Source organism: Kwoniella dejecticola, chromosome 8 (assembly GCF_000512565.2).
Source record: "Kwoniella dejecticola CBS 10117 chromosome 8, complete sequence".
NCBI classification, from domain to species: Eukaryota; Fungi; Basidiomycota; class Tremellomycetes; order Tremellales; family Cryptococcaceae; genus Kwoniella; species Kwoniella dejecticola.
Window position 1 is genome coordinate 13,621 of NC_089308.1, and position 13,923 is coordinate 27,543.

Genomic DNA, 13,923 nt, shown 5'->3' on the forward strand with positions numbered 1-13,923 from the left:
TATCCAGGGGTACACAAGTTGAACGATGATTGGTTCTATGCGACGTCATGAATACAGAGAAATGCGATGAATCAGACCACTCACAGCTGAGCCAACCTTGCCAAATTAACCAAATAAACGAATTCTGATGCCGTTGTCCAACACGAGCATTGTCACTAGTGTATAACCGGAAACAGAAGCTCTCAACATGGATGATGGCGTCGGACCAATTCTGTTTCGGCTTTATTTCAATCCGGAGATATTTATGATAATACCGTAACCCAAATGTCACGCAGGGCGGGCATATACCCCTTGTTTCACATCCCGTTACGTACCCTACCTGATCAGCTTTACCTTCCGATAAGGGCCAACCATCCTCCAGGACAATCATTTCTGGATGCAAGTCTAGGATAAACGCTGGAGTAAACAGATGCATTAAGATACAGTCGGACACCGTAGGCTGCCTAGATCACGTCAATCTGGATTGTTCTTGCTCGCTATCACAACAGCCATTGAAGGTGATCCGACTGGACAACCACGACATCGCGGATTGGCATACAGCTTGAAACGAGTTGTGTCTCGTGTATCTTTGAGGACCAGCAGGAAATCAAGTCGAAAGCTCGTACCACCCCACCTGCAAAGAGTGCCTTTGAACAGCTAGTCGACCATCTCATCGAATTGACAATCGGTCATGAGAATGAGCATGTCGTCTTCGGACCTCTACATGGAAGACGCCGATCCGAAGTCGAGCGAGGGAACAAGATCATTCGCAGGAGACGCGAAGCGGAATATCGTTAGGGAGCGGAACAGAGTCAAACAACGAAATTTGCGTGGTGAGTTTTCGCCTTCCAAACATGAGACACTGGTTTGTCCGGGCAATTATCGCGGAAAGCAACGATTGTCCTTTGCGTGAAAACTCTCGATACAATACAAATCGGTGTCTCAAGACAATGCGCTTCTCAAGGAGCTTTGAGCTGAGTCACTGGTCTAGCCCGACGCTCCACTCATGCAGCCCAAATGGAACAGAATCTCGCTGTTCTTCAGAACGAGTGCGCAGCACTCAAGATCCGACTTCAGCAGCTTCAAGATGAGCGAGAAAATCTACTAGCTTGGGGTTACGAATTGCAAGCGGCTTTGTTTCAGAACGGTTTGGCGAGCGAGGTAGACCGGATTCGTCGCAAAGGAGCAAAGCACACTACGCATGTCCAAAAACATACTCCACCGCCTCTCTTACCCGAACTGTCGAGTCGATTATATCAAGCTGGCATGCAGCTCCCAGGACCTCCAGGTCTCCACAGTAACGTGCTGGTCCATTCGCCCTTAACATCAAATTCTTTTCACTCGTCCACAGCTCATGCCCAAATCAGCCAACCCGACCGAACTCCGCATACAGTCCCGAAAACCCCCGTCGAGTCTCGAAGAGTCAGCCTGCCGCCCATACAATCTTTCGATTTTCTTTAGGTCTTCGGGACAAGGACGTGCAATCATACTGTCATAGAGTCATGTACGCACGTTTCCAGTACGATGCAAGTAGTCAGGTGAGCAGAATTGGCGGAAGCCGAGACTGCGACTTACAAGTCGTGTCGCAAGGTAGATCGCTCACTGCTATCATATCTCAAGGTGGGATAATTTTTCTTGGGGGGCTCGACATCCTCCCCGTACTAGATTCTATACATATTGAGCTTCACGCTTTCAGCGATACATTGTGCTGAGCGAGACCCATGCACAACCACATGCGCATGTCGATTAATGACACGTGTCATCCTACCTTCCACAAAACACAGATTACTCAGGATCAAGACACGAGGAAATAGCATAGATAAGATCTCTTAAGGGCGATGAGTCCCGTACAGTAGTCTCTTGATGTTTGTTTTATCTGTATCACATGCAAGGATTTACATGCAGTTTCGAGATCACGATGGAGACTTTGACTTCGGATCTACAAAAGGAAAGAAGACGTCTAAGCCTCTCCGGATAGTCTCCTCCGCTCGATCCGTTGGTACAGGCGTTCCAGCAAATCAGACATCATGCCTTTATTGGCCACATAAAGGTTCTGATGATACTGTTTCCACTCTGAGGAAGGATCAAAATTCGGCTCTCCGTCGGGTCCATGTGACTGTCCAACTTTTCGCACTGAGTGGACTGGCTGTTCGGACGAAAGCAAGCATTTGGGTAATAGAGGTTTGGTTTCGGTCAGAAGTTCCTTGTTCCAGCTCCTCGAGTTTTCCGCCTCCAGCGGTGATCGATCCTGAAATACTGGTTTGTTGGCTGTGTATGGGTCTAGACCTTTCCGCAGCAGTCCGATAGCTTCGATCTCCCTCATTCCAGGTTTGTGCAAAATGATTGCAGGCTCGCGCAGAAATTGATATGCGTTGAGGAGTAATTCGGATCCTAACAACGGCACCTTTGATCCAGATGTAGTCAGCCTATAGGCGCAGATACACAATGGACAGAGGGAAGGACTCACACGGCTGATAATAGCCGCCGGGATAGCAGAACTCAGTTTCTTCTCCAAATAAGTCCATCCTACAAAAGCAGGTAGGATGAGATCCCTACCACCGACAGTCTGTGTCAGTGAAGATGGCCGAGCGAATTGCTGTCATCGAAACTCACATAGAGCCTAGTAAGCGGTAAAAGTCCAGATAATACAGATCGGAATGGATAAACACCATATTTGTCAGAGGTGCTGGTACATCTAAATGCACGGTGGGAAGCAATGAGCCGATGAAATGCAATGTGACTGGTGGGGTCGATTTATCGTTTGCTGACATGTACGTAGAATTGGGTTCTGAAGATAATGGAAGGTAACCCCAACTAGCCGGGTCAGCTACAACACAGTGATCCGTCAGCCTTTTGAGCTACAGCTGCCCATCCATGAGAGATTGACCTTCTACAGCTTGAAAAAGATCGTCCAAGATGGAGTTGTAATTCCTTCTCCAAGGCTGGATATTGCCCAACACGGCAAATCTAGAAGGCGTCCGACCAGAATGCCGAGGGAAAAACTCGGCAACATTTACGAACTCGCTATCGCTCAGTCGCGAGGCGTCGATGGGGAATATCTGCAGTATGTCACCCTCGTGAAGGTTAGCCGTGTCGCAGTTCCGCAGTCTGACACAGTGGCACTTACGGGTATAAATTCCTCGACATAAACATTGCCCCAAGTTTGCTTATTCAACGAGTGACTCCATTTCAGCACCTCACTTCTTAGGTAATTCTTGACATGTTTACTCAAGGTGAGGTAGGTCAGACGTTCTTGGTCTGCGACGACCTCCCACGATTCCCTTTCCTCGTCGTTCAGATTCTCTAATTGGTGCAACATGCAGACCACCTCCAGTTCTTTACTATTCTTCATAGCTTCAAACGCCATGTCATTCCTGGGCCAGTTCCAAAAAGCGTGATCGCAGGATATGTGGAAGACCACATCGAACTCTCCGTTGTTCACATCCTTCGCGAAAGTCCCGTCCGAATACGGCGTAGGGGGTATCGTGTAGTCCATACCCAGCTCAAGGACCTGCTCAAAGCCCCATCGGAAGCCGTCACCTGCACTCATCGGGCTTCAGCTTAACAGATTGTCCTGTCGAAGTCCGATACACAAGACACCAACGGTAAAGAGTAAAGTCCACTTCGAGGTCCCTCAACGTTTTCAGCACAGCGCCAACTACCTCTATATTGATCGGCGATCAGTAGTCAATCTGCACCCCGGTAGCATCACAATTAGGTGCAGACGATTGCTTACCTTCGTGAAACCCAGCATGCTCAAGGACAGCAACCCTAAGTCCAGCGGTGCGCCAGGTATCGACAATCCCCTCCAGTACACCCAGGTCGTCTTCTCCTTCGTTGTGCCAGGCGCATGTTCCCGCATCGGAGATGACAATGTTCCGCTTCACCAACTTCGGCAGATCGTAAGCGGAAGTTTCTACAAACGTGTCCTTGGCAATTGGGCAGAAGTTTGCGCCAGGTATCGAAATCGGTGCGGGGCAGAACAGTGTGCTCCAAGATGGATCATACGAGGCTAGTAGATCTGGCGAAATGAGCACAGAGAGCTCAGTGGAGATGGATTTGTACAATAAAAGAGCCGTAAGTAACGTGATCGTCACAAGCACAGGAAGACGGTGTAATAGTACAAGACTCGAGTGTGGTTGTAGTCGCATTTTGCTCTACTGCTAAGACGATGTTGGAAATAAAGTACCCAGAGCTCTGAGGCATTGTACACACTACTGATGGCCAATTGAGGAGACAAATAGAGAATGACAAGGCAATCTGAGGGAGGTCCTGTCCATCGATTGAGTATACCGTGCTCTATCGATGCTGGCGGTGCATGACCTTCTTCAGGCAGATTGACGGCTCTGAGCTGAAGATCAGAATACTCCTGTTGCAGAGAGGCTTTTTCGCTCTCGGAAGTATATCGCAACAGACGTGGGATCCAGCGTCTGAGATGAGTGTCGATCCGTTCCCTACCGTGACAATACCCTATCAACCTGTGAACGCCACCCGATCAGGACGCCCACCGAGACAACTGTTGCATCCTGAACGAGCGGTTTCTCACCTGGTAGTGCTAGGTATCCATCTCGTCGCTCATCCCACCTCAAAGATTGTCCTAGCGGCAGATCCTGGTGTGACGCCCTTGAGCCGGCATACAGGAAATCACATATTTCAACACGAGAGAGCTGAAAGCATGAAGTAGAATGTATATCGCAAATGGAATCAGCATTTCACGGATCTTGAGCGCGGCCCTCGTGACCTGGCATAGGATGAGGAGGAATCTAACTGGGACTCTCGTAGACGCAATCAACAGACTTCGAAAAATCAGGAAGTCTTGAATGTATCGGCCTTTTGAGCTGCGCTAGAGGATGCAAAATAAAGCGAACTCCTCGTTGGCAAATATGTCTAAATGCTGTCGTGCCTCAGTGGAGGGCGATTACGTTGATGTCCTCCGGCACTACTTCCCGCCGGCTCACTTGATGCCGTGACCCTTTCGAAACGGTGTCTGGGTATCAATTTTGAACCTTCACCAAGAGGATCTCACTGGATTACCCTGCAAAGCACATGGTCATTCTTGTCGAGAAAGGCACAGCGTTACGGTACATTCCCTTTGACATCAAATGCTAAACGGAAGAATGTTGGTACCAGCATGTTGTTAACTATATCTCGAGCCTGCAGTTGAGGATTGCATCGGCTCACTCGCATTTAGGCTGTTGATAACCTGTTCACGGAACCTTTGTGTTATCCGACAAGTGCTGTGCAGAGGGACTCAGCAGACGGGCTTGCTGACACTTGGCATTACTCCGAAGTAAACGGGATCAGGGGTGCACTATCCGCAGTGGAAGACACGAGACAGCCGACCTTTGCCCTCATTGAGAGCGCAGAATACTGTCTGAACCCTAGACTGCAATGTATGATGGTGTGACCCGCGGACCCTGAGATGGCGGTGGCCAAGCGATGTTACAGATTGCGAATGTTCCGCATGCTTCAACCTAATAGCGCCTTGTGGCTGAAATAGTGTCGCGATGGTTCTCGCGGAGGAATCTCATTTATAGCGACCTCGTCAGTCTGCTTGATGACAATCCATCTCAATCGCTAATTACGCATCTCTTCAGCCACAAGAATGAGTCGGGAAGGCGTTCCGAGTCTTTCGTACAAGTATGTCTCCTGGAGGGACAGTAAGCCCAAACAATCTAGGCGCCAGATCCCGTCGATAGATACAGTCCCCGCTAGTATCGGTAACGGAAATGAGGGTTCTAAAACAATCGAAGCAGATCAGTCACGGTTCTCTTGGTCGCAGTCTGACTCACCTGTCTGTCGGTCAGATCCTGCTCTCCCATTCGTCGACCTTCATCCTCTGCTTCCTCCCAAGTCATCCCCTTTTCCCTGACAACACGGTCTCTCGCTTTGTTCGTAGCTCTCGCCCAAAGAACCAGCAGATCAGGATCATCTCTACCAGCACGAAACATGCTGCTGTGGTGTATAGCCCAGGCTTGTAGTCTGGCGCAGAGCTCGCCCAGAAAAATTGGGGGCCGATCAAAAAGCCGAGACAGTATGAGATGAAGGTCAGCGCTTGCGCGACAGACTTCTTGGTTCTGCCGGCTACATTCTGGGCCAAGGTGGACATGAGCAGGAATTGGGAGATGACATATGGACCCGTGATCCAGAAGCCGATCTGATGCTGTCCTTCAGCTTGACCATTCATCTTGACCGTGAGATGGACTCACTAATCGGCCCCACTTCATGCTCTTGGGCAAGAGACCTTCAAGGAAGATACCAATAATAGCTGGCAGCATCGCGAATATGGATATCAGAAGACTCCAATTCTATTGAACATTCTCATTAGCCGCTGCTGGGGCGGTTGAGGGGAAATGGGCCTTACCTTATGAGGATATCGTCTGTAGATAAGGATAATCGCTATGATAAACTGTACGTCGACAATCAGCTCGTTGACTCTTCAACGAATCTGAGAAATTATGCTCACAGAAGTCTGCAAGAAGTACCAAGGCAGTTGCAAAGCTAAACTCTCTGCAGCTGGAAATCCGAAGGAATTGACGATCAACGCTGAAAAGGAAGTGATACCTGGTAAAAGCCGCAAATGAGTGTCGGCCACGCAGCGCGATCGAATAGCAGCGAAAGCTTACCTCCTGACGCTGTGCAGATCAACAGCATGAACACAAACTGGAAGTAGATCTGGGGGTCGCGGAAGCACTCCCAAACCTGATTCCACTTGACCTTCACTCCGGATTCGTGTTCACCGTCCTTGTTCGACAACAGCCGTAATCGGAGAAGTTCCCGTTCCTCGTCGGTCAGCCATTTAACATGCGCTGGAGTTCCTAGGTTCCATGCCATGACGAACCCCCAGAGCAGAGATAAGGCACCGAGGAAGACTGATGCGATGTCAGCAACCATATTGACTTCGCTTGGACTCACCATTGATAGCCCTCCAAGGTTGCAGGCTGTTGCCGGTCGCGGCTTTCCCGATTCCGTAACAGCACATTAGGACCCAGCTTCGAATGTCGTCAGCTTATAACCAGGGGTCGAGTACATTGCCCACTCAAAGAGAGAACACACTGTTCATCATGCTTCATGTATGGAGTCAGCCTGGCTCATCTCCCTCCCCATCCACTTCACTCACAAGAATAACATTATTCGCACGGTCTGCTCCTCTCGCTTATACCAGGCGGTGACGATGATCAAGAAGCCGGGAGACACAGTGGATTCCGCCAACCCAAGGATAGCGCCTACTCAGATCGTTTAGTCTTTGTAGCCAACGTCACCTCGGACGTGGTACTTACGAACGATCATGACTACACAGGGAGACGTACCAGCATCAGACACCGAAAGACTTGAAATTTTCGAGACTTACGATCTCTGAGATTGTTGCAGGCGGCCAGACAAAGTACGCAAATACCCCAAACGATCACGCAGTATGCCAGGATTCGATCGATTCGAAATCCTTGGCGGGTGTCAGCTAGAGCCTGCGTAATGAGTCATCAACTTACTTTGCATAAAGTATGCTACCGGGAACTCTCCGATCAAATAACATAGATAGCTGTGGGAGCTATCAGCTTTCACGGCGACCAGATGATACCGAATGACATACAAGATTGTTGTCAGTCACGGGTACTGGTTACCCACGAGATGTGTGTCTTGTCGAAGATCGAAAATCGCTCCGGAGGACCTGCTTGATGTCGTCAGACTGCTTGATCACTTTCAGCGCAACACAGACTTACAAGGAGATCTTGTCGGAATACTTGAGATGCATAAATATTCCGTTAGTGATTTCCGGTGATCGCGCGACTTCGTTCCCGACGTACCTGAATCCCATAGGCTAATGACAATACCAGTCAACATCACATCGCGCTGAATTGTAATCGACGACTCACTGATCATAAGGAGAGGCATCACATGGAGATCAATCTGCAGTGGTTCTTCCTCAGCAGCAGTCTACATCTTTTTCTTCTAACATACCTTCCACAATAGCTTCCTGTCCCTTTCTTTCGCTTCCGCAGAGCCCTCTTCCAGGGCTGGATCGATCCGGACGGTATCAATCAAGTCTTTGTCATCCATCGTAGTGTTCAAGGTATGGTACGAAGATCGATCCAGGTTGCTTGAGCTGGGACAAGCATGATTGCCTTGTTGATGTGCCAGCTTATAAGCACTTCTGCAATCGCGATAAGGAGATTGGTCGAATGATGATATTTCCAATTCAGGGATCCCCATTTCCATTTCGGAAAAGACGAGCGAGCGAATTCGTTTTGAGTTATGTATATTATAACGGCTTCAGGGTGTTACCCCGCACTCACTTCTTGTAATCGTTCAAGTAGGTATATCGGCAGAGGTTTTTCACGGAATCCAAGAGCGAACTCATGGACGTGCTTGGCGCGTACGCTTACAAGTATCAATTGGAGGCGAGACTGAAAGATAGGACGACTTTGTGTGAGCGAGCCCATTGCGCAGCGTCAGATAGAGGTCCTCACAGAGTCGGACAGCTCGCTCTGAAGGCGCGAGACACCCAGCTTCGAAGCAGCCATCACAATCGTTGCATCACGTAGATCTGGAGACGCAAGTCATCTAGGATACATTCGCTCACAATACAATGGGATTTGCAGTATACAAAGCTTGCAATAATTCATCCAGATCTCTTTCACTCGACAGCGTAAAGTCACCTACCCACCACTCCCTGGATAGTGATTGCAGAATGTCTCCCATTTGAGCGGCACGGGGAATGCCCATAGATTTCAGTATCGATATTGATTCCTCGCATCGTGTTTTTGGATCATATATCACTTCATTTGAAGGATCACGAGGTGTGACTGATGCCAATAAGTGGACAGTCGCTGCTCCGAAAGCTGCGTGGCCTAGAATGAGAGGACAATTGCGTATGCCATACGTTTCTTGCCAATACTATATTGACGACAGAAAGGGAACGTTTGACTCTGTCAATATATGTGATGCGTGATCCATCTTTTCGATACTCACCTTCATGCTGTCATTGATCTGGGCCGCATGTCTATCGCAAGACCTTATAGCTTCGTCTTCGGCGATTAAATCCAGTATGTTATGATATAGAGGGCGCAAAGACAGGATCGAGAGCAGCTATACATCTCACACATCAGCGAAACATCCTTCGACGATTCCTCTAACGCACATCGGCGGTGATGCTGAGAGTGTGAACTTGTGTAGGCACAGAGGGCTGCCTCAGGGGCAATAATTGCCTGGGCAGATCCCTCCGCCATGCATCGATCTGACGATAGATGTTGTTACACGTTTTAGAAAGCTCGGCTGGACCATTCAAGCCATATCTGACCGGACGAATAAGCAATCATCCTTTTGAGAACCGATACAATGCTGACTCACATTTGCTCCATAATCATACCAGCTAGGTGCGAAAGCTTACAGGTCTCAGCAAAACAGAGGGAAACGATCGTTTGATCTTGAGCGCCGGTCAATAAGTTTGGTTGATGCAGTATCTCCTGCCTGTCCGGCATTGGGACGTTGAACGCTCCTAGTATAGGTTGTCTGCCCACAGCCAAAGCCCACAGTCTATGAATGCGTAACGTCAACGACACTTCACTAATGCAACCCTGCTCTAACATGACTGACCGATCTTGGCAGAACACAGACCAGAAGGTGTTGTTTCGTTGACGCTGCCTCTCTGTACTGATCATCCCATATCTGACCAAGTACGCGGGGTTTACGTTTAGGCCGAGGGTAACTGATATGTCATCAGCATAGATTTTGGTTGTAAGGATGCTCGGACGCACCAGAAGTCTGCACCGCCGCGGCTGTAATCATCGAGATCAGCTGTTGACAATCAATATTTGAGCATTCAGGAACTCACCGAAATAAGCTGCCCCGCTGTTCGTTTGGCTTTGTTCAGTATGTAGCGAAGCGAGCAGCATCAGTCCATTCACGGTCGCCGTCACAGGGTTTTCCAACTCTTCATGATAGTAACTGATCGCTTGTTGTCGGAACAGATGTGCTGCGTCCGCAGGTCGGTCAGGATTGGGTACGAAACGGCAGGCCATGGCTAAGATGGCGTTGTGAAGCAAGGGGGAATAATAGTCTGAGCGAGTGATGCCACCGATCCGATGCATGTCTTGAAGAAAGAGGTTCATATCTATAGCCTAGAGACGGTTTCAGCTTTTGCAGTCTGTATATTATAGTGTAAAAGCGGGAACCACACACATAAACCCATGAAGCGAAGTATCGAGTGAATGCTTCTGTCAGTTGTTGATGCTCAAACCACGAGATGTTGAACGAATAAGGCAGACAAGCTTTCCAACGAGTCGGGTCGAGCATGGTGGGTTCGCTGGGATTGACCATCACGATGTTGGATTGCATCATCTGCAGGTCGGGCAGATATGCGAAAGGAGAAGTTGGACCGAAGTGACATATTTCTGCACCTGCGCCGAACAGCTGTCGAGATGATTGGATCAGCAAACTGCCCACAATACAATTTGCTCCGTGTCATTCAGAATGGTTTGACATTCACTCACCTTGAGCCGATCTAAGACCTCGAATGTAGGCTTCTGCTCTCCTGCACCATCAAACGCATTCTCTGAATGTGGACTGGCGCTAGCTTCACCTGAAGAAGCCGTCCGATCCCGCTTCAACCTGGCATTCTCCGTCTCCAACTCATGTATCCTAGCCCGGAGCTCGTGTGCAACGGTGTAGGATATCCGTCTGTGAAGTGTGAGGATGGTCATTATAAAGCCGTTGCCATCCTACATCGCAGTGCAACTCACCGCCTGGAGTCCTCCTCAGACTGTATCTGGCACTGAGAGGGTATCCTTTAGCTGGTGTTGTCAAGATATTGCAGGTAGGCTCACCATGTCGCCTCGCCGTTGACTATTTCGTGAATCAGCTTCGCATGCGTAATGATCGCAGCGATGGGTCAGACTCACCAATTTTGACAAGCGGTAGCCGATCGTTCCATTATGCATCGCACCCTCCTATGACCCAAGAATCAGTCACGCCTAATCAAGAACAAATTGCCCGACTTCACCTGTTCCGACATGCTTTGCAGGCCGCGGGAGCATGACTCTTGCGCCTCCCAGATGTGTGTGATGAGGATGATAATGATGACGCAGGTAGCCCAGTTGTACTCATTGTTACATGATTATCAGAACGAGCAGGAATGAATAGATGATAAGAATCAAGAATCAACAAGTGGAAGCAGCGTCGTGGAATCGTCTTGTCTTGATTTTCCTCCACCTCTTCATCTGGGTTACCCTTTTCAGCTGGATTGACCATATGTTATGCATTCAGCACTATGAGTATTCTGCCTAAAGTCACATTATGCACTTCGTGAGCTTCGAGCTTCAACGACCCCACCCCCGGCAAATATTCCTCCAGCTGGACAGCCCTTTTTACTGAGCCTCGTACTTGGGTTTCATGGATCATTCAACTTTGGAACCTTGAACGCGATGCCAAGGGGAAATCAACTGTGATCGTTTTGATCAGACGCATTGCGACCACGGAAAAGGTCCTCGGCTCTTACACGACGGCAGAAGTAGGCAGACTGCGTTCTGCAGATAAGCAAATAGTGGAGAGCTGACATGCGGTAGAATGGGAATTTCGGAAATCACCAGCGAGGTATGTGCCGAAAACCATTTCTAACAACTTCACTCGGCTCTCATCACTTATTCTTGTCTTGTCCTGCCCATTGCCCTTCATGCTGATGGTCACAGGATCATCAACGACAATTGCCAATCATCAGCTCGCCAGTAATGTGCGAGCTCGTCTGCCCCTAGCATTCCCCATACTTCGCTATCCAACCCGATCCTCATCATGTGATTCTACGAACAAGCTGCCTTATCGAGAAGACAAGACGGGGTAGAGTAAAGGGAGCTAGTTGCCATTCGAAGATAACCATCTCGGTCGCTGAATCCGACTGCAAGCGGGTATATAGGATGAATCTGTACGCGGTACTCCAGCAAGAAGGGACTAGCACAAACATTTACGAGTGTCAACGCAACTCACACGTTCAACATGGCTATCGCTGCTAAACCTGAAATCCCACCTTGGATCCCTCCTCCTGAGACCAAGGAAGACCTAGATTGGGCATCGTTGAAGACACTCGATCTCTCTAAGCTGGACTCGGAGGATCCTAAGGACATCGAACAGCTCCTTGACGATACTAGACATGCTATTAAGGAGGACGGCTTCTTGTACTTGACACACTATGGCATTCCCCTTGAAAAGGTGAGCTAGATACATAGAACACATGACACTGAGGCTTATGTCTCATGTTACTCAGCTGCATCGACAATTTGCCATCGCGCAACACCTCTTAGATGGCAATGTGATCACGGAGGAGGAGAAGAAGAGATTGGAGATCCAGCAGCACACCGGATCTTACGCCGGTTACAAACCCATGAAAGGATGGGGAGTGAGTCTTGTCGAATTCATAATGATAGTCCTCGTCGTGTACGTTACTGACACGTCCACGTAGGCTGGAAATGGATCATATGACGGTATAGAAAACTTCACCTTCTATTCACCTGAGATGGAAAATCCAGACAAAAGGCCCAAGGGGCTGGAACCTTTCATGGACGAGGTCAAGGAGTTTTGGACTGTGAGTGAGGCTTTCATTCTGTATACAGATCACCGTGGAGCTGAAGTGTTTATGCAGTATGCACATGATGAAGTGAACAGAAAGTTATTAAAGCTCTTATCGCGTGTCCTCGAACTCCCCGACGACTATCTTTGGGACAATGTACAATCCCACGATGGTGAGGTATGCGCCGAAGGATACTTTAGATTCGTTTGCTACAGACCGATGGAGAAAGGACAAGAGGGAGCTAGTATGCGGATCCATGGGTGAGTCATGCTTGTTGAGAATCACAGGTGTGTCTACTGACTGAGACTGATTTCATTAGTCATCATGGTCAGCTCCGTCCCCAGCTGTGTCCACATTAGTTATGCTCGCTGACGCTTTCATCCATAGACATCGGCACCACAACCCTGCTCTTCTCCGTTCCGATCAGTGCGCTGCAGGTCTGGAATTCGAAAGCTGAGAAATGGCAGTGGGTTAAATACAAGCCTGGAGCTTTGGTCATCAATCTTGGGGAATCGCTTGAGAGTGAGTCGAGTCGACATGGTAGGAATACTCAATGCTGATTTATCGATCGTAGTCCTCACCGGTGGCCACTTTGTTGCTACCAAACATCGGGTTGTATCTCCACCCAGTGATCAGCAACATCTGCCTCGGCTGTCTTGCGCCATGTTCTGTTCCGCCAGAGGGGATCTGAAAGTCAGTCCCTTACAAGGTGAGTTCCGTTTCTGACATTGCCCGAATCCGCACAAATCTCAATTCCTCTCTGACGACATCCTTGCTTAGACTCTCCCATGATTCAGCGAGAGGGTCTGAAGAAGGAAGGTGTGTATGGGGAGTTTGCCAAATTGCTTGACGCGGGCATGGATGTAAGCGTATCCCCCGTCTTTTCCTCTGTGCCAAAAGCTTATCTTCCTGTCTGCTAGGTACCGGACCATGACACATGGCGAAAAGCTCGACGAGCATATGCTCAGCAAGGTCCATCCAAGCAGGTCACGATCAACAAAATCAAGTATTCTGAAGAGATCTTCAACGGTATCAAGGTGTATGTTCCCGTGTAGACCGATACTTCGATGGAACAAGTGCGACGGACATGTCGTGTGTGTACGTGTTGTCATTGTCAGCAGACGGGATCCAATTCTCTTGTCCACTATGATTATATGTATCTTTGCTTTATTGTGAAAATGACTATCAAGTGGGATTGCCGGAGTTGCACGGTGTTTTGCTGCATCGGATGTACGCGCTTCGCGTAAATTATGAATGGGAATATGAATGAATGAGTGAACCCACCGTCCAACCAAGATGCACCTTTTCTCAGGTCACACTATCAACCGGAAATGTCGGAATAACCCAAATAAGCGGATAAGCAGGGGGGATTCCAGTTGGGGCAAGTAGCA

At 48.9% G+C, this 13,923-nt stretch overlaps 5 protein-coding genes across 5 annotated transcripts; 2 read left to right on the forward strand and 3 right to left on the reverse strand.

Annotated features, from left to right (window-relative positions):
• Positions 1-682: 682 nt before the first annotated feature.
• I303_106331 (uncharacterized protein) lies at positions 683-1,440 on the forward strand (the record flags this gene model as incomplete). The annotated part of the gene is made up of 2 exons (XM_018411671.1): positions 683-812; positions 971-1,440. The coding sequence occupies 2 exons, from the start codon at positions 683-685 to the stop codon at positions 1,438-1,440; spliced, it is 600 nt and encodes a 199-aa protein (XP_018259483.1).
• Positions 1,441-1,939: 499 nt separating this feature from the next.
• On the reverse strand, positions 1,940-4,130 carry I303_106332 (uncharacterized protein; the record flags this gene model as incomplete). The annotated part of the gene is made up of 7 exons (XM_065969355.1): positions 1,940-2,383; positions 2,447-2,531; positions 2,593-2,806; positions 2,867-3,038; positions 3,107-3,519; positions 3,584-3,643; positions 3,716-4,130. 7 exons carry the CDS (start codon positions 4,128-4,130, stop codon positions 1,940-1,942), a joined length of 1,803 nt encoding a protein of 600 aa, XP_065825427.1.
• Positions 4,131-5,833: 1,703 nt separating this feature from the next.
• On the reverse strand, positions 5,834-8,034 carry I303_106333 (uncharacterized protein; the record flags this gene model as incomplete). The annotated part of the gene is made up of 15 exons (XM_065969356.1): positions 5,834-6,136; positions 6,189-6,287; positions 6,344-6,388; positions 6,446-6,543; positions 6,606-6,851; positions 6,895-6,971; positions 7,100-7,205; positions 7,260-7,271; positions 7,331-7,420; positions 7,467-7,516; positions 7,586-7,645; positions 7,698-7,717; positions 7,782-7,795; positions 7,851-7,884; positions 7,936-8,034. 15 exons carry the CDS (start codon positions 8,032-8,034, stop codon positions 5,834-5,836), a joined length of 1,353 nt encoding a protein of 450 aa, XP_065825428.1.
• A 519-nt stretch (positions 8,035-8,553) lies between these two features.
• I303_106334 (uncharacterized protein) lies at positions 8,554-10,906 on the reverse strand (the record flags this gene model as incomplete). Its single annotated transcript, XM_018411668.1, has 12 exons — positions 8,554-8,871; positions 8,947-9,063; positions 9,116-9,269; positions 9,325-9,510; positions 9,571-9,682; positions 9,732-9,752; positions 9,809-10,094; positions 10,156-10,386; positions 10,467-10,653; positions 10,716-10,747; positions 10,800-10,818; positions 10,875-10,906. 12 exons carry the CDS (start codon positions 10,904-10,906, stop codon positions 8,554-8,556), a joined length of 1,695 nt encoding a protein of 564 aa, XP_018259480.1.
• Positions 10,907-11,961: 1,055 nt separating this feature from the next.
• On the forward strand, positions 11,962-13,587 carry I303_106335 (uncharacterized protein; the record flags this gene model as incomplete). Its single annotated transcript, XM_018411667.1, has 9 exons — positions 11,962-12,174; positions 12,230-12,361; positions 12,425-12,547; positions 12,605-12,792; positions 12,852-12,859; positions 12,920-13,054; positions 13,107-13,241; positions 13,313-13,395; positions 13,453-13,587. The coding sequence occupies 9 exons, from the start codon at positions 11,962-11,964 to the stop codon at positions 13,585-13,587; spliced, it is 1,152 nt and encodes a 383-aa protein (XP_018259479.1).
• Between the last annotated feature and the right edge of the window lie 336 nt (positions 13,588-13,923).